Here is a 25020-nt window from a genome sequence, read left to right on the forward strand (position 1 = left end):
CCAAAGCTGTTTATTTTAATGCTTGGTTCATGTGCAAACGGATCTGTGCTTTTTATGTCAACTTCACTGAGGTACAATTGACATCCTGTAGAATCGTCCCCTTCAAACCCTCATGAATGCAAAAAGTCTGGAAATACATACTGCCCAAAAGAACCAGGGTCCCCTCTTGGTGACAGGATGGTGGATTCCTTTGCCTGATAGCATTTGTCTAGACTTTGAACAATGCACAGTTGGAATCGCCTCCAAGGATACAGAAGTGACTTCAGAGAAAGGTTTCTTTGCCAGGGCCTCTCCCCCTCCCCCCCTCCCCCAGCTCATACAAAGGAACCCTGGGAGACCCAGGAGTTTGCTCACTTTGAACCTCAAACAAAAACCTTATGGATGCAATTGGAATGATTTCCAAGGCCCCTGGTAACCGGGCCCCACAGAGGGACAGGCCCGACAGAGTGCCATTATACCCCAGGCCCCCCGAGGTGCAGGGCAACTGCTGTGACCAGGGAAGGGTCTCCAGAGCCAGATTCTGAGAGGCTTTCTTTTCAATATTGACTGGGCCAAGAAAGTGACTGTTCAAAGGATTCCTTTAGCACAAGCAGTTACCAGCGTGGTGACAGGAGACAGAGGCATGTCACTTGTTTGCCTGGGCGACCAAGTCTCAGCAATACTAGGAAATCAAATCAGATTCCCTAGATGTGCCTAAGAATCGCCCAGAACAAATATCAAAAAATTAGATTCTGGCTGTTAGTTGTTAACCCATGCCCATAATACTAGCACCTCTGGAGGCTGAGGCAAGAGGATCACAAGTTGGAGGCCAGCCTCAGCAACTCAGTGAGACCCTGACTCTAAATAAAATACAAAATAGCCCCGTCCCCAGCCCTTTTTATATTTTATTTAGAGACAGGGTCTCACTGAGTTGTTTGGGGCCTTGCTATCGTTGAGGCTGGCCTCCAACTTGCGATCCTCCTGCCTCAGCCTCCAGAGCCACTGGGTGTGCACCACTGTTGCTACAGTTACACACACATTAACATTGCATATAATATAGTGTGGCTGGCTGTGTTTGTTCATCCCCAATTTTTTCCTGGCTCATGTCCTTAGACACCAGTTCCTCATTACTATAAACAATGACGCAGTGACCATCCTGTGGCCCTGCGTTTTTCTAAAGTAGAAGCCAAGGAGTGGAAATGGCACAAAACTTTTTGTCCACTTTCTATTAGTTTTATAATTTTTTTTTAATGTAGAAAATGGTTTTGAGGTGAGGCAGCTAACTCCTTTCCAATCCAGGTGCACCTTGGACAAAGTTTTCAAGAATGAATGGGAATTTGCTGAGCTGGATACTGTGGCAGAGACACAATTTTAGTGGAATGATTTTATTTATTTAAATAAAATAAATAAACCACTAAGCCCCATTCTCAGCCCTATTATTATTATTATTATTATTATTATTATTACTATAATTGATTTTGAGAAAGCATGTTGCTAAGTTGTTTAGGGCCTCGAAAATTGTTGAGGCTGGCAGCAAACTTGCAATCCTCCTGCCTCAGCCTCCCAAACCACTGGGCCACCACACCCAACAGGATTTGATATTTAAAACCACAAATGCAAGAGTCTGCCCTTCTAGTAGACAAGGATAGTGGAGCCTCTTGCTCCAAAGTGGCTGGGTAATAAAAAGACTTAAAAGCAACCTTTGAAGCTCATCTCGGGCCAGAATTGAAACTCAGGTTCCCAAGGCCAATTTCCCAGGCAGGTGGAACTGCTTTCTGGGGAGTCCAGTCCCCCAGCCTCCAAGGCTCATGCGCGCACTCAGCTCTAGGCGATCCCAGGCTTCATGTAGTGGCTTCCCTCCCCCGGGCTGTCCCTCACCTTGTCCCCTCTCCTGCTAAATCCGTTTCCCCTTCTTTTCTAGTTCCCAGATGGGGCTCTCTGCACCACCACGGCCGAGCGAGAAGAGTCTTTGGGGAGCTGGTGGCTGAACTTTTGGGGACAAACGTCTCCGCGCAGAGTGGAGGGTGGGGACCCAGCCACTCCGACCGCCCCCAAGTGGGAGGCAAAGAGCAGACGCTGGAAACGCCCCCGAGGGGCTGAGGACACGGGTGCGCCCGGGTCGCAGGGATCGCTCCAAAGCAACTGAGGTCAACCCAGGGTTTCTGCGCATCTGCCACTGGATACGGTCCAACCAGACGGCCATCGCCAAGCTCCTCCTTTCGGGAAACTCTGGGGCCGCCCCTGGAAGTGGCGGGGCGGAGGAACAGGAGCCAGGGAACCGAGGGCCGCCGCGATGGAGCCGGCCGGCCCGAGCGCGGAGGAGGCTGGCGCGGAGGCCGCGGTTGGAGACCCGTATCGGAGGCCGGCGCGGCGCACGCAATGGCTGCTGAGCGCCCTGGCTCACCACTACGGCCTGGATCGCGGCGTGGAGAACGAGATCGTGGTGCTGGCCACCGGCCTGGACCAGTACCTGCAGGAGGTCTTCCACCACCTGGACTGCCGAGGCGCCGGTCGCCTTCCGCGCTCCGACTTCCGCGCGCTCTGCGCCGTTTTGGGGCTGCGCGCCGAGGGCGCCGCCTCCGGGGAGGCCACCGGGGATGCGATCCCTGGAGACTCCGGGGATGGGACCTCCTCCGGGGATGTGGCCGCTGCTGATGGAGACGCGGACGCCCAGGAGGAGGCGCGTCTGGCGCTGCGCGCGGAGCCCCCGGAGCTCACCTTCCGCCAGTTCCACGCGCGCCTCTGCGGCTACTTTGGCACCCGCGCGGGTCCCCGGCTGCCCCGCGGAGCGCTCAGCGAACACATCGAGACGCAGATCCGCCTGCGCCGCCCGCGTCGCCGCCGCCGCCGCCAGCACCCGACCCGGGTGCAGGGTCCCGACGAGGGTGGCCCCGAGGGCCCGGAGGGCGAGCGCGTGGCGAGGCTGGAGGAGGAGAACAGCAGCCTCCGCGAGCTGGTGGAGGACCTGCGCGCCGCGCTGCAGAGCAGTGACGCCCGCTGTCTAGCGTTGCAGGTGCGCGCCCGCAGGCTGGTGGCCAAGGTGGTATCGTGGGTGGCATCGGAACTGCAGGCTGGGCCCAGGGTGGGCAGAAGACGAGGAAGGGAAGAGACGGCAGCCCCACGCCATCCCACCCCCTTTCAGCCCCCTTGCTTTCTGTGCCAATCCTGCTCCCTGGCACTCCTATCCCACCGCCTCCAAACCTGCCCCACACAACCACCCCCAGCTCTCTGTCCCCATTTCTGCCCATCTTATCCACACACCCCTCTTTTTTTTTTTTTTTTTTAGTACCAGGGATTGAACCCAGGGGGTGCTCACCCTCTGAGCCCCGTCCCCAGCCCTTTTTATATTTTATTTAGAGACAGGGGCTCGCTGCGTTGCTCAGGGCCTTGCTAAGTGGCTGAAACTGGCCTCCAACTTGGGATCTTCCTGCCTCAGCCTCCCCTGATGTTGGGATGACAGGCATGGGTCACCAGGCTGACAGAGAGAGAGAGAGAATTTTTTAATAATTATTTTTTAGTGGACACAACATCTTTATTTTATTTGTATGTGGTGCTGAGGATCAAACCCAGCGCCCCGCGCATGCCAGGCGAGCGCGCTACCGCTTGAGCCACATCCCCAGCCCCCTGCCTCAACTTTATATGAACATCCTTCGTCCCTCGCCAGTCAACTGGCCAGGAGGGGGGCAGAGAGGATGGTCCTGATGCAGACAAGTGTCAAGGTGCTGGCTTTCAGTGGCCATATGGGTATGGAAGCCGAAGGGCAGGTGGCAGAGCCCAGGGTGGAGATAGGACAGTATCCCCAGGACGTGAAATCCCTAGGATGTGGGTGAAAAGATGGTTCCTGATCATGCATTATCATTTATTGGGCACCTACTGTGTGCTAGCTGTTGGGCTCTGGGGACACCGAAGTGAACAGGACAGACAAACCCCGCCCCTCCTCAATGAGCCTCAAGGAAGCTGGAATCTTCCCGTTTGAGGTGCCCAAGCTCAAGTCTGGGGCATGAGAAGCGCCAGGTTGAATGGTACAAATGCAGGACAGAGGCCAAGAAAAAGTCACATAGTTTAGGAATCGTTGTCACCATGCAAAGGACAGAATATGGGCTTCGTGCCTCTAAAGGGGGAACCGTTCAAGTTCCAGCCTCATCAGGGACATTCTGAGTACTGAATGAATCCAGACACTAGGCTCTTATAGGAAACCCTGGCACTGGTAAGCAGAGCGTGCAATTAACATGCGCCACTGTTTTGCCAACGTGCTTCTGCATGCGCAGGAATGGGGGCAGCCGTCGTGGCTGGCATCCGTGTCGTGCATCTGGTACCAGGGCTCACCTCCTGCCCCCTGGTCCCCTGATCCCGCAGGTTGGCCTCTGGAAGAGCCAGGCAGGCGCGCACGAAGAGGGATGCGGCAGGCCCGAGGCGGTGGCGCGGGAGCTGCGACAGGCGCAGGGAGCGCTGGCGGCGGCGGAGGCCCGCGCTGGGAGGCTGCAGCAGGGCCAGGCCGAGGTGCGGCGACGCGCAGAGGAGGCCCGGCAGGCGGTGCTGCGCAGCCTGAGCCGCGTGCGGGAGCTGGAGGCGCTGGCACAGCAGGTGCCCAGCTTGCAGCGCTGGGTGCAGCAGCTGGAGGCGGAGCTACAGCGCTACAGGTGAGAGGGGGTGTGACCAGGATTCGCCCAACCAGCATTACATGGGTGAGGGGGCGTAGTTAGAATACGCCCAATCAGCGCTAAGAGGGGGCGTAGCCAAGAAGCGCCCAATCAGCTGTATGCGTGAGAGGGGTGTGGTCAGGATGCACCCAACCAGCGCTACCGGGAAGGAGAGGGGCGTGACCAGGATGCGCCCAACCAGCACTACATGGATGAGGGGGCGTGGTCAGAATACGCCCAATCAGCGCTAGGATAAAAGGGGGCGTGGTTAGGAAGCTCCCAATCAGCTACGCGTGAGAGGTATGTGGTCTGATGCACCCAACCAGCGCTACCGGGAGAGGGGCGAAACCAGGATGCGCCCAACCAGCACTACATGGGTGACGGGGTGTGGTTAGAATGCGCCCAATCAGAGCAACACGTGTGAGCGGCGTGGCCAGGATGCCCCAACCAGCGAGGGGGCGCGGTTAGAAATCGCCCAATCAGCGCTAATATAAGAGGGGGCATGACCAGGAAGCGCCCAATCAGCTCACGTTTCCCCAAGCTCAGCCGTGCATTGTGCCCCCCAGCCAGGGGTTTCCAGGTTTGCTCCTGCACTCTGTCGTCTCCTCATTCATTCATCAGTTCTTGGGTTTTTTAAATCCTTCGCGACTTTTCTTCTTGTTCTGCATCTGTGCATCCAGCCTTCTGGTCACATCCATTCAGAGATCCCAATGAGTGGACGGATTCTTCTTCAATTTTTTTTATTCATTCTTTTTAGTTGCACATGACAGCAGGATGTATTTTGACTGTCCTGCCTACGTGGAGTATAACTTGGCATTTTTATGGTTGACATGATGTGGAGTTAGGATGTTTTGAGGGGTTTTTTATTTTTTATTTTATTATTTTTTACTATTTTATTTTTTATTTATTTTATTTTTTATTTTTATTTTTTATTTTTATTTTATTTTATTTTATATTTTTTATTTTATTTTATATTGTATTTTTTATTTTATTTTATTTCATATTTTATTTATATTATATTATATTATATATATTTTTTGGAACCAAGGATGGCACCCAGGGGCACTTTACCATGGAGCCCCATCCCCAGCCCTTTTTACCTTCTATTTAGAGACAGGGTCTCTCTGAGTTGCTAACTTGCGGAGGCTGGCTTTGAACTCGCCATCTCAGCCTCCCTGCTGGCTGGGATTACAGGCGGGCACCACCGCCCACCGTTGATCCTTCTCCTTAGGAATAATCTATATTCTTATCCTGAGGCTATCAGTGTGTGGGAGCCCTGAGTCATGGTGGCGTGCCTTGTTGAAGTGAGGCAGCACCATGAGGTGGGTCCTGTTAGGTTCCTGTCCTTCCACCGAGGAAACAGGTTTATCATGACCCTTGCTCTAGCTGGACCAGGTTCAAATCCCGGCAGGGCTGCTTTGGGCAAGTCCCCAGCCCTCTTGGAACCTGTTTCCTGTCGTGGTGGAGACTGGCTGTGAAGAGGCGAGGAGGTTCTGAGTTGCACATAGTAGGTGCTCAGTAAACAGAGCTTCCTGGGTCTTCAAATCACAAGGCCCGCCTCCCTGCCTGGCCAGAGACCATGCTCAGCATCAGGGATGTGAAGGTGGACAAGGCAGACCCAAATCCCTGCCCTGGATAGTCACTAGTGAACCTGGGGGACACAGGTTTGTCCCCCAAGAGCAGGTGTGTGGCCGCAGGCTGGATGAACGCTTACCAGGCGTAGGGGTGAAGGGACAGGGACCCTCACCGTGCTTGCAGCAGGCTCTGCCCACCCTGGAAAGAGTAACTCAGAGCAGAGGATGGTGGAGAGGGAAGCATGTTCTCTTCTCAGAAACGGGAATGAGTTGAGGCAAAGCCTCCAGGCCAGGGAGACCTGATGGAACATTCCAGAAACTAAAAAGAGTTGTCACTGGACAAAGAAAGCCCCAGGGACCAGAAAAGGTCAGGCCTCTTAGAATCTGGAAGGTGGACACAAGGAATTTAGTTTTTCCCCTTCCAAGAACAGGAACCCAGGGAAAAGTTTCACTCAACGGGGGACAGAAGCCGATTTGCATCTCAATAAAAAAATTACCCTGGCTCCTGGTGACAAAGAGACAGGGGGAGGGGGGAGGAGTTTGAGAGGAAGGTGGTCTGCTGTGGCTGGGGGGCTGGGGGGCAGGGCAGCCAGAAGGGGTTTGGCTTTGGACCTGGCTCCCGGGGGCGGGGGATCTAAGCTGGGGGGGGAGGCAGGCCTCCAGAGAGGCTGACTTGGGCCAGCCTCCTGCAGCTCCACATGTTTGGATAGTGGTTTCCTGTTTGCTGATCCGCTAAAGAGCCCAGGGCTCCTTGGCTTGAGGCCCAGGTCCAGCCTTTGGAAGCCTCTCCAAGAGGAGAAATAAAGGATCTCTTCTTTGTTTTGCTGTTAAGGTCCCAATTAGTCCTTGGTCAAAGGGACGGCAAACATGAAAGCCGCCCTTTGCAGTAGAATAGATGGATTCCTAGCCGCGGTACCACTGAACACTCCCGAGACTGGACAAGGTAGAAATGTTCTCCCACTTTACAGATTGGTGGAAGCGAGACTATGAGAAGCTAAATAACCGACCCCCAAGGCCAGAAAATGGAAAAGTAAGGTCTGCCTGCTCCCCACGACCTGTGAACTTTCTCTCTTTCCACTTGACTTCCCTCCCCCGCCATTGATTCATGGTTACAAAGTGGCTGCAGAGCCTCCAGCCTTTGCATCTGCTGTTCAGACACAAGAAAGAGGACAGGCAACATTGGGAATGGGGAAATTTTTCCTCTCAAGGGAGACATGCCTTTGTTCCCCAATAGAACTTACACCTATATCTCACTGGCCAGAAATTGTCATGTACGTCCTCCCACCTGCAAGAGAGTCATGTTCTCCCCAAATGAAATCAGAGTTCCATTTGTAAAGAAGAAGAAGAGGAGCTGGGCGCGGTACCATATGCCTGTCATCTCAGCGGCTCGGGAGGCTGAGGCAGGAGGATAGAAAGTTGGAGGCCAGCCTCAGTCACTTAGCGAGGCCCTAAGCAACTCAGCGAGACCCTGTCTCTAAACAAAATATAAAAAGGGCTGGGGACGGGGCTCAGGGGTTAAGCACCCCTGGGTTCAATCCCTGGCACCAAAATAATAATAATTAAGAATCATCAATCTCTGAATGAGCAAATGGACTCTTTGTGGATAGGACTGTGAGCCTGATTGGGGAGCGGCCCACCCCTCCTCTGCAGCAATTACTGGGAGGAAAGAGCCCATCTCTCCCTTGTAAGTGAGATCACGCTAGAATGTTCCAGGTGCTCAGCAGATGTGCCCTTGGGGGACGGGGAGCAGGAGGGGGGAGCAGTGGAAAGACTGGATTCTCTTCAGGAATGACAGCTTGAAGCCATTTGGAATGACCCATCATCTCCTAGTTTCCAAAACCCTTTCCCAGACGACCACCCCCCTAGACGATAACTGTGGGCGCCCTGAGGGGCTTGGTTCAAGTGAGGACACCCCCAGGCCTGGGTGGCTTCACTGGGGATCACATACCCAGAAAACAGAGACTCCCACCTCGGCTGGCTTCCCTCCAAGGACCTGATGGTCTCTTCCTGGGACTTCTGTTGGGGACTTTTTCACAATTTTCACAATTTTCACATGGCCCTTAGACCATGGGTTCTACCCAATCCTTGATCTCTTTAGCTTTTAAATATACCCTCAGCCCTCCTTTGCCCTGAGCCGCCCACTCACGCATTCCACTGACGGAGGGCCGAAAAAATATACAGAAAACCGTTGGGCAGTCATCCCAGCAGCTCGGGAGGCTGAGGCAGGAGGATCGCAAGGTGGAGGCCAGCCTCACTCATTGAGCCTGAGGCCCTAAGCAACTTAGTGAGACCTTGTTTCAAAATTAAAAAATCAAAAGGACTAGGGATGTGGCTCAGTGGTTAAGCACCCTCCTGGGTTCCATTCCTGGTGGGTGCATATATAAATTTATATACATATATAAATAAATTTAAATTCATATGTAAATAATTTTAAATATTCATATATAAATAATTTTATATATTCATATATAAATAATTTTATATACATATAAATAAATTTATATATTCATATATAACTTATATATATATATATATTTATTTAAGGAAAGCCTTACATGCTCAGTACAGATGGAATTTATGTATAAACATATACATAAATAGAGAGAGAGAGGCTGGGGTTGTGGCTCAGTGGTAGAGCGCTTGCCTCGCATGCGTGAGGTCCTGGGTTCGATTCTCAGCACCAACATATTAAATAAATAAATAAAATTATTTTAAAAAAATAAAAATAAATAAATATATGATATTAAATATAGAATTATTCTATAATAATAATTATTATTATTATTCTATTCTAATTATTATTATTCTATAATAATAAATATATAATCATATTTTTATATATAAATTTAATATATATATTTATATATAAATTTAATTTTATATATATATAAAATTTATATATAAATCTATAGACATATAAAATATATACATATACGTAAATCCCGTTGGTACTGAGCATGTGCAGACTTATAATTTTTTCCTTAAACAATCGACTATAACAGTATTCTATTACCATAGCAAGGTCGGTGACATGCACCATTTTTGAAAAATATTTTTGGTCGCAGATGGACACCATACCTTTATTTATTTTATTATTTTTTAGATTATTATTTTTCATATTTATTTTTAATTGTACACCATACCTTTATTTTGTTTATTTATTTATATGGGGTGCTGAGGATCGAACCCAGGGCCTCCCATGACTAGGCAAGTGCTCTGTCCCCTGAGCCCCAGCCCAGGGCACAGACACCATTGCAAACGTGAGCCTCCCCCAGCCTCCACTCTGGGTCTCCTTTGGTACCCAGGAACAGACTGGGCTCTGCAGAAGACCCTCGGGGACAACTGTGCTTATTCTCCTCTGTCCTGGGGCTTGCTGTCGTCGGATCTGAGTGTCCTCAGGTGGCCACCGTCTGGTGTCCCAGTGAGTTCCACCAAATCCTGGTTCTGGGTCATTTGTATAATTAGTTTCTTAGTTTAGAATTTCCTAAATTTGCAAATAGGGAGCCCTGGAGACCCAGAGGGTTGTTTTTTTATTATTATTTTTTCATTTTTTGGTACCAGGGATTGAACTCAGGGACACCCAACCCCTGAGCCCCGTCCCCAGCCCTATTTGTATTTTATTTAGAGACAGGGTCTCCCTGAGTGGCTTAGGGCCTCGCTGTTGCTGAGGCTGGCCTCCACCTTGCGATCCTCCTGCCTCAGCCTCCTGAGCCTCTGGGATCACAGGTGTGCGCCACTGCACCCCGCAAGACCTAGAGGATTTGAGGAACAAAACCCAAAGCCAAGCGGTGGGATTTTTGTCATCTTGGTCATGGGTACACCAGCCCTTGACCCTCTGACTTCAGGACCCTTGAACCTTCTAAACACATTTCACTGTCACCCCCCGGCTCCCCACGTGAGCTGAAGAGGTGGCTACAAATGGTTTAGAGGCGACTCGAGGGGGACTTCTGTGCTATCTGGGTGCTCCCAAGCTTGCTGGGGACAATGGGCCTCAAAGAGAGTTATTCCCAGCCTCCTTCCCTCTCTGGGAGCCCTACTGAGGCAGCATGAGCACTTGGTGGAGACACACAGTAGGGCTGCAGGAACAGATGGACAGACAAGCATCCGAAGGGGTGCCGTCCTCAAAAATATCCCTGCAAGCCACACGCAGTGGCCCACGCCTGGCATCCCAGCAGCTTCGGAGGCTGAGGCAGGAGGACCATAAGGTGGAGGCCAGCCTCAACCCTAAGCAGCTCAGCGAGATCCTGTCCCTCAATAAAATAGAAAAAGGGCTGGGGACGGGGCTCGGGGGTTCAGTGTCCCTGGGTTCCATCCCTGGCACTAAAAAATATATTGAGGAAGAATAAAAATATTTTTAAAAAATTGTCTCTGCAGAAAACCCCAGGTGACATGGCCCTGCGGTGGCCCTGGGTGACCTGGTGCGTACTGCTGCTTGGAGGGGTTGTCCTTGTCCCGGGATTGGGGAGGCTCAAAGCATTTCCTTCTCTTGAGGCATCTGGTGACTTGGCAGTTTGCCTAGCTGGGCTCTGTGGCCACTTGGGGACACCTGGGGACAGGACAGTGGGGACAGGAACCAGAGGCTGGAACTCCACAGGGGGACAGGCCTGGCCTCTGTGGCTTTGTGGTTGGGAGGAGGCAGGGGGGAAGGGGTGGGCCGCTAGATCCGAGGCCACCCGTGATGTTGGGGACACAAAGGCCAGGCGACCTCCTTTCTTCCGCCCAACTGCAGCGTGTGACCTGGTGGGGAGGGCCAGTGAACAGGTCAGGGGTGGGGGACGAGGGAGGGAGTGAGGGGGACCCCCAGAGACGGCTCAGGAGGCCCAGCTTTCCCACGTATTCAGTGAGAAGTCCCTTTCACCTCTGGGACCCTCGGTCTCTTCTTCTATCCAGCCCTGGCAGGGGGAGGGGCGACGCTGGGGCGGGGCCAAGGCGGGGCGGAGGGGGCGGGGCCCCTCCCTCTGGGTCTCAGACTGAATATTGAGGGAGGGGGTGCCGCCTGGTGGAGTGTGGGAGTGTGACCCTCTGGGGGGCCTCGGTTTCCCCATCCATAAAATGGGACCTAGGAAGCCTGGGAAGACCATTTGCATATTTAAAGGGCCAGGGTGTTTGGAGTACCTAGAGCAGCACTCAGACTCAGGAAGTGCTCATCACGCCTTTGGAATTTTTCCCCCAATAGAACGTGCCCCACAAAAAAAAAAAAAAAAAAAGGGTAGTGGTGCTGTGTGGCGTTCCTATTCGGAGACCAGAGACCCCAGAAAGCCCCCTGGTTATGGGGCCCACCCAGGAAGCAAAGTACTGTTTCAGTTAAGAGTGGCAGAGGAGGGCCTGGTGACACTGCCAAGGGTCAGGGGGCAATGTCTTCCTTGGAGCTGGGTATTGAGGGATGAGTAGGAGTTTGCTCAGACACTTTGCACACGTCTTGGTGGCTCTTGGGAAGAATGAACCTATTTTTTTTTTTTTTTTGGTCCAAGGATTGAGCCCAGGGGTGCTTAACCACCGAGCCCCCTCCCCAGCCCTTTTTATTTTTTTAATTTTGAGACAGGGTCGCCCTGAGTTGCTTAGGATCTAAATTGGTGAGGCCGGCCTCCAACTTGCCATCCTCCTGCCTCAGCCTCCTGAGCTACTGGGTTGACAACCATGTGCCCGGCTCTGTTTTTCTTTCTTTTTCTCTTTCCTTTCCTGGGGATCGAACCCAGGAGTGCTCTCTCCCCAGCTCCACTTATTTACTTATTGATGGGAGGCGAGGTCTTGCCAAGTGGCTGAGGCTGACCTCTAACTTGCAATCCTCCTGCCTCAGCCTCCCGAGTGGCCGGAATCCCAGGTGTGCGCCGCTGCGTTCAGCTGCACGAAGCGGTTTTCAGGAGCGTGTGGCTCCTATGGAAAGAAGGCCTGTCCTCCCAGCCACTCGGGAGGCTGAGGCAGGAGGATCGCAAGTTGGAGGCCAGCCTCAGCCATTTATCGAGGCCCTAAGCAAATCAGCGAGACCCTGTCTCTAAATAAAATAGAAAAAGGGCTGGGGACGGGGCTCAGGGGTTAAGTGGACCTGGGTTCCATCCCTGGGACCAAAAAAAAAAAAAATGAGGATGCTCTGCAGCCCAGAGGACCCCCGAGGACTGTCCCCCACGGTCCCCTCTCGGCGATTTATTTTTGGCTCTTCCTCCTGTTGTTCTCTGAATTCTCAGCCGGTCTCCTATTTCCTGCGAGCTTCTTGGTTCAGGAAACATCCTTTTTAAAAGAGGAAGCCACTCTGGGCAAACCCCAGGAGCTCCCGGGGAGGGCTTGGCCTGCTCTGAGGGCCCAACACCAGTGACAACTCCCGTCTGTGCCAGAAAAAAAAAAAAAAAAAAAACAGAGGCCAGGAGGGTGGCCGTCTTTTGATGAGCCACCTTGGGGGACAGGCTCGGGTGGTTCCTTCAAACACTGATCTATGGTTGCTGTGGGGTATTCTGCAGGTGTCTATTAAGAGAGCTGATCTCAGGGGATCCACATAGGCCTTGAAGCAAGCTCCTGGCTTCCACATAAAAGAGAACACACAGGCCTGTCATCCCAGCGTCTCAGGAGGCTGAGGCAGGAGGATTGAAAGGTGGAGGCCAGCCTCGGCCACTTAGCCAGGCCCTGAGCAACTCAGCGAGACCCTGTCTCTAAATAAAATAGAAAATAGGGCTGGGGACGGGGCTCAGGGGTTAAGCACCCCTGGGTTCAGTCCTTTGTACCCCCCAAAATAAATAATACAGCCTCCACCCAGAGCTAGGCATGGTTCTAAATGGATATCCTGCTTCAGAGGCAGGAGGGGGCAGCACTGACCCAGAAACACAGGCCATGGATTTCTAAGCACCTGCTGGGCCTGAGGTACTGAGCCAAGCACTTGATCTGTGCAACCTCATTGAACGCCTGTCCAGATGGTCCACCCCCTGCATAGTCACAAAATAGCTGCCATGGCCCCAGCCATCACTGCCATATCCAGAGACAGAGAAAAAAAGACTCTTTCTACCTGTTTCTAAACCGGATCCTTGGCAAAGGGAAAGGCTCATCACCATGACTTCAGGCCCCGCCCCTCTCCTTCCTGGAACCCCATGGCTGGTCACTGCCAGGGGGGATAATCATCCACGTCCTGCTGACCACACAGATGGGGTGGGACTGTCTGGGTGGTTCTATTTGGTTTCTATCACAACCACAACAAACACCCAGAAATGAAGTGTCTTGAAATGACCCCGATCCATGACCTCACAGCTGTGGAGGCCACAAGTCCGGGCAGGCTTGGCTGGGTCCTCGGCTTGGGCTCTCACAAGGCCAAAATCAAAGAGTCCTTAGCCACATCTGGAGGCTCTGGGGAAGAATCTACCCCCCAAGTTCATTCAGGGAGAGGCCGGATTCAGTTCTTTGTGTTTACACTGTCAATAACACCAACCCCAACTCAGAATGGCTCCCACACAGAGATATTGATTATGATCTCAAATGAGAGCCGGGCATGGTGGCCCTCCCCTGTCATCCCAGCGGCTTGGGAGGCCGAGGAAGGAGGATCGAAAGTTGGAGGCCAGCCTTGGCAAGTTAGCGAGGCCGTGAGCGACTCAGGGAGACCCTGTCTCTAAATAAAATACAAAATAGGGCTGGGGACGGGGCTCAGGGGTCGGGTGCCCCTGGGTTCAATGCCCAGTACCAAAAAAAAAAAAAATCCACCTGTATTAGTCAGCTTTCGGCTGCTATAACAAAACCCCTGAGATCATTAACTTATAAAGAGAAAAGGTTGGGGCTAAGAGTGCCACTCGGTGGAAGGGTGTGTATTTAGAATGCATGAGGGCCTGGTTTGGGTCCCCCAGCACCTCGAGGGAAAGAGAGGTTTACTCTTGGGACCTGTTTAGGACGTCCCAGTCCCTGCTGGCAGGAGCCCAGGGCAGAGCCAAACTGGCCATCCCTCAGGGCCAGGAAGCAGAGAGGAGAGAGGAAAAAGCTGGGGTTCAAGGATTCCCTCTGGGCCCCGCCCCAATCACCTAACTGCCTCCTGCTAGGCTCCACCTCCCGCTAGGCTCCACCTCCTGCTAGGCTCCCACCTTCTGCTAGGCTCCACCTCCTGCTAGGCTCCTCCTCCTGCTAGGCTCCACCTCCCGCTAGGCTCCCACCTTCTGCTAGGCTCCACCTCCCTCTAGGCTCCACCTCCCACTAGGCTCCTCCTCCTGCTAGGCTCCACCTCCCACTAGGCTCCACCTCCCGCTAGGCTCCACCTCCTTCTAGGCTCCACCTCCCACTAGGCTCCACCTCCCGCTAGGCTCCTCCTCCTGCTAGGCTGCACCTCCAGCTAGGCTCCTCCTCCTGCTAGGCTCCACCTCCCGCTAGGCTCCACCTCCCACTAGGCTCCACCTCCTGCTAGGTTCCACCTCCCACTACGCTCCTCCTCCTGCTAGGCTGCACCTCCAGCTAGGCTCCTCCTCCTGCTAGGCTCCACCTCCCGCTGGGCTCCACTTCCCCCTAGGTTCCACCTCCTGCTAGGCTCCTCCTCCTGCTAGGCTCCACCTCCTGGTAGGCTCCCACCTTCTGCTAGGCTCCACCTCCTTCTAGGCTCCACCTCCCACTAGGCTCCACCTCCCGCTAGGCTCCTCCTCCTGCTAGGCTGCACCTCCAGCTAGGCTCCTCCTCCTGCTAGGCTCCACCTCCCGCTAGGCTCCACCTCCCAGCTGGGTGGGATGGCGCACACCTGTCATCCCAGCAGCTCAGGAGGCTCAGGCAGGAGGATCGCAAGTTGGAGGCCAGCCTCAGCCACTTAGCAGGGCCGTCAGCAACTCAGCGAGACCCTGTCTCAAAGTAAAAAAATAAGAGACTGGGGACGGGGCTCAGGGGTGAGCTGGAGGTGGCCAGAGCGACGCCGGCCACCCTCTGGGCTCTGGGTCGTTCTGGGGAAAGGCGGGCCCTGGTGGCGGGTCCCCCTGCCCTCACATGGAGTCCTGGTGCGGCTGGGCGTTCCCTGCAGCTGGCCACATCTGCCTGCCTCGCCTCGCAGCAGATGCCCCCGGGGGAGAGCCTCTGAGGTCTTCCTCCTGCTGGAGTCTGACGGCCACAGTGGCTCCCAGCCCAGCAGCTTACATAATCTGACAAGGGCCAGATGTTGCTCTCCCCCCACCCCCTCCCGCGTCCCAGAGTGCCATCGGACACACCCCTCCCTCCGTTTTCTGCTGCCAAGCCACGGGGTCCTGGAGCCACCAGCACTGGGTTTGGCTTCCCAGGAGAATTGCTGTGTGACCTCCACAACTCTCTCACCATCTCTGAGCTACCTCTGTCTATTTTCCCCTTCCATTCATCAGTAAGCAGCAATGGGACTCTGGGAAGGGGGACCTGGGGGAGGTCCTAGGAAGTGGAAGGACAAGGACCTTTTAAATATTGCCTTTGCAAATGGGGGGCGGGGTGATGTTAGGTGGCACTCAGGTGAGTGAGTGTGTGTGTGTGTGTGTGTTGTATCTCATTTTATTTTTTTGGTACCAGGGATGAAACCCAGGGGCGCTTAACCAGGGACCCCTGTCCCCAGCCCTATTTTGCATTTTATTTAGAGACAGGGTCTCACTGAGTTGCTCAGGGCCTCACTAACTTGCTGAGGCTGGCCTCCAACTCTCGATCCTCCTGCCTCAGCCTCCGGAGCTGCTGGGATGTCAGGCGTGCCCCATGGCACCCAGCTGAGAACTTCCTTCTTTTTCCAAACCGAATAATATTCCAGCTGGGGCCACACCGCGGTTCTGCCTCCTCCGCGGGTGGATTCCCACCCACTTTTCCCAAAAAAATTTAGGAACAGAGTCACCAAAAATTTAGGATTACCCCCTGGCTTTAGGAACAAAGCTTGACCCAGCAACTCCTGACTTTATTAAGGACCCTGTTGGTATTGCTGTCATTTTTAGGGTCTGTCCCAAGCCCCAGGGCCCGTCCAGAAGGTCCCCTCTGAGTCGCAGAGGGTGGTCACAGTTCCAGACCTGGTCCTCTCCGCGGCTCCCTGAGCCACCCAGCGGCGGCAAAGGGAATTGCAGGAGGGAGAGGTTCTGCTCCGCCCCCTCCAACCTCTTCAGACAGCCCCTCGTGTCTCATTGGCTAGCCCGCGCAGCCATGAGCCAATCACAGTGGCCAGGGCTGGGTTATGCTGATTATGTGGGAGGAGCCACATGCCACGCCTCCCTCCGGTCTCTGCTGCCTGCAGAACCGACCTACGCCCCCCAGGTCCACGTCTCGCCCTGGTCACTTGCTTGGGCGCCCCCCAGGCCCATGTCCCTCCAGTGTCACGCGTGCTGCTCCACAGATCCCTCTCTCTCTTGGGCTCAGAGGGCCATTCAAGTGCCCTTGAATGGGTCTTGTGTCCCCTGTGGAGCCTGAATCCTGGACCTTCCTGCAGCTGGTCCGGAATGGTCACTGTGACCTCCCTGCGGTGCCCAGGGCCATCTCCGGGCTGCCTGCCCTGCGGCTCGAACCGGGGAATAATGTCATTTATGGATTTAAAATATAGAGAGATAAGCTTCACGGGCTCGGCCTGTCCTCTCAGCAGTTTGGGAGGCTGAGGGAGGAGGATCACAGGTTGGAGGCCAGCCTCAGCCACTTAGCAAATGAGTGACATCCGTCTTCTCCACGGATGTGGCTCAGTTGTGGCCCGCGGGAGGCTGACTCCCAAGGAGTAGCAGAGGCTGGACCCTCCTGCCAGCCTCTCCTCCTTCTCAGTACCTGGGTCTCTCCTCCTGCCCGCAGGTCACAGGGTCCCCAGCTGTCAACGCCCCCTCAAGGTAGCCCAGAGCCAGGAGTCAAGAGGGGTGGCCCTGAGGAGACTGGGACCAGAGTCACGGCCACCGCTCCAGAGCAAGGCTGGCAGTCAGACAGCAGAACCCTGGATGAAGGTCCGTCCCCTGTGCCCAGTCTGGCTCTCAGGACACAGGACTCTCAATGTCGGTGACCATCCCGCTGCACCCGCCCAACTGCTCAGGCTGGGGACTTCCTGAGCTCCGAGGGACCCCTTTTCCCGAAGCCCCTCACCATAAAAATCTTGACCTTAAGAATAAGTGGGTGGCCAGGCGCCGTGGTGCACAGATGTCATCCCAGGGGGTCGGGAGGCTGAGGCAGGAGGATTGAAAGTTGGAGGCCGGCCTCAACCATTTATCAGTCCCAGACTCTGCGGAGCCCGGCCCAGCTCCCGAGGGATGGTCTCAGCCTCCCCTGACTGAGGGGGCCACAGGGCTCGCTGGTCCCCACCCACCGGGGTCCCACGTCCCTGAATCTTGTGTCCCCCTGCCACCCACAGTGGATGAACACCTGTTCCGCTCCGTGGAGGGCCAGGCGGCCTCTGATGAGGAGGAGGAAGAGGAGGAGACGTGGCGGAGGCAGAAGAGGCCACCAGAGGCCCGGGCCGAGTGGCCCTCCGGCTGTCAGGGCGGGTACGTTGTGGGGGGATACCAGGTGGGACTGTCAGGGGTGGTCCAGGAAGCCCAGAGCCCGCGGAGGGCAAGGGACCCACCTTCAGTGGGAAGGCCCTGGGGACACCCGTGGAAGAAGTCAGCAGGGCCAAGTGACAGCTCGAACCTAAGGAGCTGACGATAGGAGCCACCTGTCATCCCAGGGGCTCAGGAGGCTGAGGCAGGAGGATCGCAAGGTGGAGGCCAGCCTCAGCCACTGAGCAAGGCCCTGAGCCACTCAGCGAGACCCTGTCTCTAAATAAAATAGAAAAAAGGGCTGGGGACAGGGCTCAGGGATGGAGTGTCCCTGGGTTCTGTCCCTGGGACAGTGCAAAACTTGAGGCATCTGGAAATTAGGAAGCAGCAAGATGGTTGTTCTCCTGTCCTGGACTTGTTTTAGGGACTGTCACAGAAAGAGAGAAAGCAGGGGACGGGGGGACAGGGGACGCTGGGGCTATTTGAGCAAAGCACTGAACGGAATGAGGCAGTCGCCCACGGAGGCGATGAGGGAAGGGCATTGGGAAGTGGCAACCGCAAGTGCAAAGGCCCTGGGGTTGGTGGGTGGGTGGGGCGGGGAGCAGGGTGCTGTGGCTGGTGCAGGGGGGTGGGGAGGAGTCGGGGAGGTCACAGGGGGCCTTTGGGGGTTCCTTGGATTGGCACAGAGGCCCAGAAGGTGACTTTGCTCAGGGACAACGTTGCTCCCCTGTTGAGCAGGTGGGACGAGCGGACATCGAGGACCTGCCAAACCTCCTCGGGCCACTTTGGGGGCACGGACCACGCCTGCAGCCTGGGGGAGCTGGAGGCCCACATCGAGAGGCTGGTGGGGCAGCTGCAGGCCCAGGGCTTCGGTGGGAAGGCCCTGGGGACACCCGTGGAGGAGGTCAGCAGGGCCCCGGGACAGTGGGGGGGGGGACAGTCCTAGAGTCTCTCATGGCGAGAAGGACCAGGGCCCTGTGCCCGCTCACGGGTGAGAAAACCAGGACTCAGAAAGGAGAGGCCATTTCCTTCCATTGAGATTTGTTGGGTGTGACGGAAAAGGTCCCATGTCAAAGCCAGGCTCAATGGCCCGCGCCTGTCACCCCAGCAATTTGGGAGGCTGAGGCAGGAGGATCGCAAGGTGGAGGCCAGCCTCAGCCACTTATAGCAAGGCCCTGAGCAACTCAGCGAGACCCTGTCTTTGAATAAAATAGAAAAAGGGCTGGGGACGGGGCTCAGGGCTTGAGTGGCTGAGGCTGGCCTCCACCTTGGGATCCTCCTGCCTCAGCCTCCCAAGCTGCTGGGAGGACAGGCCACCGGGCCCTGCTCCCAGATGGACTTCTTTGCCTGACACCTGTACAAATGTCTTTTCAAAAAAGAAGAAACCAGACCGAGAGACAGAAGGGACAGTGGAGTCCTCCGACTGGGACATAAGATGCACAAGTTCTTAGATCAGGTTCCACGTGTGCTGTGCAACTTTGGGCCAGGCACTTGACTCCTCTGGGCCTCACTGCCAAACTAAGGGAGTCTGGGGGGTTCATCTGCCCGGTGGGCAGGAGGCAGCTGGACATGATGACCTCTGGAGAAGGCTCAGGCAGGACAGTGACCCTGTGGGGTGCTCCGAGGATGGGGTGAGACATCCGGGTGAACGCTGTCCCCGCAGGTAGAGTCCCAGAAGGGGGCGGAGGACGAACGCCTGAGGCTAGAGCTGCAAATGGTGGAGACGGAGCGGGTGCGGCTGTCGCTGCTGGAGGAGAAGCTGGCCGACGTCCTGCAGCTCCTGCAGAGGCTCCTCGACCTGGTGGGCCCACGGCAGAGGGGACAGGGTCGTGTCGGCAGCGGCATGTGGCCTCCACTCAGGCTGGAGGCTGTCACCCCATTTGGGGACAGTACTGTGCGTGGAACCCGGGGTCACTCAACCCCTGAGCCCCGTCCCCAGCCCTGTTTTGCATTTTATTTAGAGACAGGGTCTCGCTGAGTGGCTCAGGGCCTTGCTAAGTGGCTGAGGCTGGCCTCCACCTTGCGATCCTCCTGCCTCAGCCTCCCCAGTGCTGGGATGACAGGCGTGTGCCACCGCACACATGATCTCTGAGGCAATGGCACCTGCTCGAGGCTCCATTCCCCCCACCAAGGGTCTATGAGGAGCCCAGTGTGGCCAGCCCATGGGTGGGGACACTTTATCCATCCCCAGGTTGCTGCATAGAAACTCACCTGCTGAGGGACGACCCACCACCCGTGGTCTGATCCACTCCTGTTTCCGTTTCTTTTGAAGAATGTCTCGAAAAGAGCCCTGGGGCAGATCCTGCTGAGCACCCTGGACGCCTGGAGGAACCCAGCACAGGGTAGGAGAGCGACTGGGCAGACGTCGAACAGCACTTCCTGTCCTCCATGTCCTGTTGTGTTTGGGTCCCAGGGATGGAACCCAGGGGTGCTTCACCCCTGAACCCCGTCCCCAGCCCCTTTTTCTATTTTATTTAGAGACAGGGTCTCCCTGAGCTGCTCAGGACCTCAGTTTGGCTGAGGCTGGCCTCCACCTTGCCATCCTCCTGCCTCAGCCTCCCGAGCTGCTGGGAGGACAGGCGTGGGCCACAGTCCCCGGCTTTCCTGAGTGTTCTGTCTGCACAGTGGTGACATGATTCCTGTCCTGAACACCCCTGCAGAGAGGGGGGCTTCTGGCCCACGTTTCCTGGTCTCCCCCCTGGGTGCTGGGGACCATTCAGGACACTGGACAGACCTGAGCCCTGGCAGCGAACAAAGGCTCACACCGTGGTCCCTCATCCACCTGGGAGTCAGGAACGGGCTTTAGAGAGTTCAAAATATCACGGGGGCACAGTGGCCATCATCCCAGCGGCTCAGGAGGCTGAGGCAGGAGGATGGCAAGGTGGAGGCCAGCCTCAGCCAAACTGAGGTCCTGAGCAGCTCAGCGAGACCCTGTCTCTAAATAAAATAGAAAAAGGGCTGGGGACGGGGCTCAGGGGTCACGGGGACCAGCGTGTCCCCACTCCCCTGTCTCTTCTCTCTGTCCAGAAGGCACACCTGGGCCCTCGGCTATGCTGGACGCCCTGCACCGAGCCCTGGCTGGCTGTGAGCTCCTGCAGAGGCCACCCCCAGGACAGGCCTCTCCAAACCCCGCTCTCGCCAACCCCCTTGTCCTCTCCTGCTGAGGTCACGGACACAGCCGGTGGGCACCACTGGTCATCCTGACCGCCATCCACCCGGCCTCCACGACCGGCCTCACCACATCCATCCAGCCTCCACGACCAGCCTCACCACGGTCACATCGTCAGCACTCAGGAGGCCCTGAAGGCCACCCCTTCCTTGGGCCTTCCCCCACCTCCCTTCACAGTCCCTGACACCACAGTCCACAGTGAAGCCCTGCAGAGCTGGGCCCGGTGGCACCCACCTGTCCTCCCAGTGACTCGGGAGGCTGAGGCAGGAGGATGGCAAGGTGGAGGCCAGCCTCAGCCAAAGCGAGGCCCTGAGCAACTCGGCGAGACCCTGTCTCTAAATAAAATAGAAAAAGGGCTGGGGACAGGGCTCAGGGGTGGAGGGCCCCTGAGTTCAACCCCCAGGGCCTGGCTAAGTGGCTGAGGCTGGCCTCCACCTTGTGATCCTCCTGCCTCAGCCTCCTGAGCTGAGGAGGGGGAGAAATATTAGAAATAAAATAATAATAAAAATAATAATAATATTAGAAATGGAGACTGTCTCTGACACATTCTAGTCAAGGAGCCATGGTGGACATGTTTCCAGAAACTTCCGTAACTAAGAAGCCAAGAGGAAGGTATCTGGATAGTAAATCCCCCCCCCCCCCAGCGTCCACATAAAGAAAAGAAAATCATGAGAAAAGATTGAGTAAGACACAGTAAAATAAAAAACCTTGATTTTTACTCATTTTTTCTTTGGTGTAAGAGACAAGAGTGTCCCAAAATATCAACAGCAATGACGTTGGGGATGATCGTAGTGAGGTCCTAAGTGGGGGGCCGGGCACAGTGGTGCACGCCGCTCATCCCAGCAGCTCGGGAGGCTGAGGCACGAGGATCGCAAGGTGGAGGCCAGCCTCAGCCACTTGACCCCTGAGCCCCGTCCCCAGCCCTTTTTCTATTTTATTTAGAGACAGGGTCTCGCTGAGCTGCTCAGGGCCTCAGTTTGGCTGAGGCTGGCCTCCACCTTGCGATCCTCGTGCCTCAGCCTCCCGAGCCTCTGGGATGACAGGCATGGGGCACTGCACCTGACTTTGGCCTCTTTCTAGAAGGGCTCCCGTGGGATTACTCAAAGGGTCTGCAACTCATTAAAACAAAATGTTTTCTGGGAAGTTCTAACGAATGTCCCTCTCTGTCACCTTCTGGCAAAAACATGCACTTGACCTTCCACGGCCCCAGGAACAACGAAAAGTACCCTGTAGTTCCACACTCTGGCCACCAGGGGGAGAGCGCGTTCCCCGGATGGAAGAAGGGACAGGGGACTTCCAGTGACCTGCCAGCCCGGGATCAGGCGCAGTGGGGGTCAGGGAGCTCCAGTGTAACGCATTACAATGTCCCCAGGCCCCTGGAAGTCGCCTGTGATCTCAGATCCCTACCTAATACTTTTGAGTTCCCTTTTAAAATTATGGAGGATTTTTCTGGGTTTTTTTTTTTTTGGGGGGGGGGTCCCAGGGATGGAACCCAGGGTCACTGAACCCCGGAGCCCCGTCCCCAGCCCTTTTTTCTATTTTATTTAGAGACAGGGTCTCACTGAGTGGCTCAGGGCCTCGCTTTGGCGGAAGCTAGCCTCCACCCTGGGATCCTCCTGCCTCAGCCTCCTGAGCCTCTGGGAGGACAGGCCCAGTCTAAATCATCTGGAGGTATTTTTCAGAAGCGAAGTCAACTTGCTGTCACTTAACCAGAGACCCAGGGTCCCTGCCATACAAGGAAAGAGACATGACAGTTGGTCACAGATAGGACAAGGACACTCTTCATTTCTGACCAGAGCCAATTGGTTCCTGAGCGCCCCAGGGGGACAAGGAGGGGTGAGAGGTCAAAGCACCCGTGCTGAGGTGCACAGGGACACGCTGGCGTCTCGCCTCACAAGTAGGGACCCTGCTTGATCCTTTCAGTTACAGGAGACAAAAGTTCTACGATGGCTTAGGAGGCTGAGGCAGGAGGATCGCAAATCGGAGGCCAGCCTCGTTTTATTGAAACAAAGAGCCGTAACCTCCTCAATGACCTCAAAATCCTCGGCCAGTGGGAGCCTCCGGGGCCGAGCACCTGGAAGACGGAGCCGGCCAGGGACAGGGACAGGTGGGGGGTGTGGCTCCGTTTCGCGGATGAGGAAAACTGAGTCACGGGAACAACCCGGAGTCTCTCATCCCAGGGGCCACCTCCTCCAGGAGGCCTCCCCTCCTCCTGGGCCCAGTGGGGGGCCGTCTCTCTCTGGGGCAGGCCCAGCCCCTGAGGTCCTGGTGGTCAGTCCCCTGGGGTTCCCTTCCGTCCCCGGGCACAGGCCTAAGGTCCTGGGGCCACCTCCTCTGGTGGTGAGAGATAAGCCGGGCTATTTCCATCCTTCCCTTCCTGTCACTCAAACAGCAGCCACTGTCCCCTCCTCCCCGGGCTTTGTTACCACAGCCTCCGCCAGGACAGCACAGGCCACAGAGGGGGCCCCGACCGAAGCCCACAGGTGAGTGTTCCCTTGTCACCCTGCCTGTCCTTGCTGGGCCGGGAGGGAGACAGAAGGCTGTCCCTGTCCCTCCTCCCAGGCTGCTGGGGACCTGGGCCATGGAGGGACAAGTGGAGCTTCAGAAAATGGAACGGAGCCGGGCAGGGGGGGTGCACGCCTGCCATCTCGGAGCTGGGGAGGCTGAGGCAGGAGGATCGCAAGGTGGAGGCCAGCCTCAGCCCTAAGGCACTCAGGGAGATCCTGTCCCTCAATAAAATATAAAAAGGGCTGGGGACAGGGCTCCGGGGTTCAGTGCCCCTGGGTTCCATCCCTGGTGCTCCACGGGGACACTCACAGCCACAGCAGGACAGGGTCCCCCGTCTGTCCTGCCTTCTGATTATCAGGGAGGGTCCCCAAGGAAGGCCCCGAGCTGGCCGCCCGCTGTCACCCACTTCACAGAGGGGAAAGTCGAGGCCCAGGGAGGACAGTGGGGGCCCTGGTCCTGGGTGTGGGTGACCAGGCCGTCCTGAGCGGGTCCCCTGTGCCCACAGAGCCCGCCTGCTCTGATGGCTGCCTGGGGCGTCCTTGTCCTGTGCTGGGCCCTGGCCGAGGCCACCCCCGACTGCCCTGTGCCCTGCACCTGCCGCAGCCTGCCATCCATGGGGCTGGTCGTGGACTGCCAGGCCCGGGGCCTGGGGACACTGCCCGCCCTGCCCGCCCGCACCCGCCACCTGCTGCTGTCCAACAACAGCCTGAGGTCAGTGTCCCCAGGGGCCCTGGACCACCTGCCGCAGCTGCAGACCCTGGAGGTGGCCGGCAACCCCTGGCACTGCGACTGCCACCTCACCTACCTGCGCCTCTGGCTGGAGGACCGCCTGCCCGAGGCCCTGGAGGACCTGCGCTGCGCCAGCCCGGACCTGGCCACCGGCCGTCCCCTGGGCCACCTGACCGGCTTCCAACTGGGCAGCTGTGGTTGGCACGTCCAGGACACCTGGGTCTACCCCGGGGTCTGGTGGGACGTGGCCCTGGGGGCTGTGGCCATCCTGGGCCTGGTGCTCCTGGCTCGGCTGCTGTGCGTCTCCACGGAGCCCTGGCCCTAAAGTCCCCTGCAGACCGGGAGGCCAGGAGGCCAGGAGGCCGGGAGGCCGGGAGGCCGGGAGGCCTCATCACCCCACAATAAACTCGCTGCTGGGCTCTTTTCTGTCGAGTTCAGAGACTTGCTTTGCCTTCTGGTCACCTGAGTCTGGATTCTTCTAGAAACTCAGGCTCCGATACTGAGCGCCGTGGGTCCACGTCGGCCATTCCAGCAGCTCGGGAGGCCGAGGCAGGAGGATCGCAAGGTGGAGGCCAGCCTCAACCACTTAGTGAGACCCTATCTCAAAAAATTTAAAAAAAATAAAATAAAAAGGGCTGGGGACAGGGCTCCATGGTGAAGGGCTCCAGGGTTCAATTCCCAAAAAAAAAAAAAAAAATAGCAGCATTGTGACCAAAATTGTCATAAGTAACATTTTTTCAAGGCCAAGACCTTAAGGACACAACTTGGCAAGTTAACACAGGGGCCCAAAGGACAGGCTCTCTCTCCCAAGTGACACTTTTTCTGTGAGCACCTTGGAGTGTAGGGACAGACCCCCGTGTGCAGATATTCTGGGAAACACAGGGGTGTCCCTATTTAGGTCCCCAAGAGAAGCCACCCACAGGACAGCTGAGAGGGACTCTGCATCCCATTTCATGTCATTGTGGCACCAGGGACTGAACCCAGGGGCACTTGACCCTTGAGCCCCGTCCCCAGCCCTTTTTCTATTTTATTTAGAG

General features: G+C 55.9%; 2 protein-coding genes and 1 non-coding gene across 4 annotated transcripts; all 3 read left to right on the top strand.

Annotated features, from left to right (window-relative positions):
* Positions 1-1822: 1822 nt before the first annotated feature.
* Positions 1823-21464, top strand: Efcc1 (EF-hand and coiled-coil domain containing 1). Of its 2 annotated transcripts, none has more exons than XM_046466967.2 (8): positions 1823-2992; positions 4336-4619; positions 16904-17097; positions 17451-17583; positions 18316-18481; positions 19241-19378; positions 19850-19919; positions 20605-21464. In XM_046466967.2, the coding sequence occupies exons 1-8, from the start codon at positions 2273-2275 to the stop codon at positions 20739-20741; spliced, it is 1842 nt and encodes a 613-aa protein (XP_046322923.1). In that variant the 5' UTR covers positions 1823-2272; the 3' UTR covers positions 20742-21464. The 2 variants fall into 2 exon arrangements, with proteins under 2 accessions (XP_046322923.1, XP_046322924.1); XM_046466968.2 differs by having other exon boundaries at positions 1826-2992; positions 16904-17049.
* Positions 8805-8879, top strand: Trnaa-cgc (transfer RNA alanine (anticodon CGC)). Its single transcript has one exon. It is a non-coding gene; the product is annotated as a tRNA-Ala (tRNA).
* Positions 21465-21720: 256 nt separating the features above from the next.
* Positions 21721-24625, top strand: Gp9 (glycoprotein IX platelet). Its single transcript, XM_046466969.2, has 2 exons — positions 21721-23229; positions 23760-24625. Exon 2 carries the CDS (start codon positions 23775-23777, stop codon positions 24306-24308), a length of 534 nt encoding a protein of 177 aa, XP_046322925.1. The 5' UTR covers positions 21721-23229; positions 23760-23774; the 3' UTR covers positions 24309-24625.
* Positions 24626-25020: the final 395 nt, after the last annotated feature.

The sequence above is a fragment of the Marmota monax genome, unplaced genomic scaffold (assembly GCF_021218885.2).
Source record: "Marmota monax isolate L192 unplaced genomic scaffold, Marmota_monax_Labrador192_F-V1.1 WCK01_AAM20220418_F8-fsc00249, whole genome shotgun sequence".
In the NCBI taxonomy this organism is placed as follows: Eukaryota; Metazoa; Chordata; class Mammalia; order Rodentia; family Sciuridae; genus Marmota; species Marmota monax.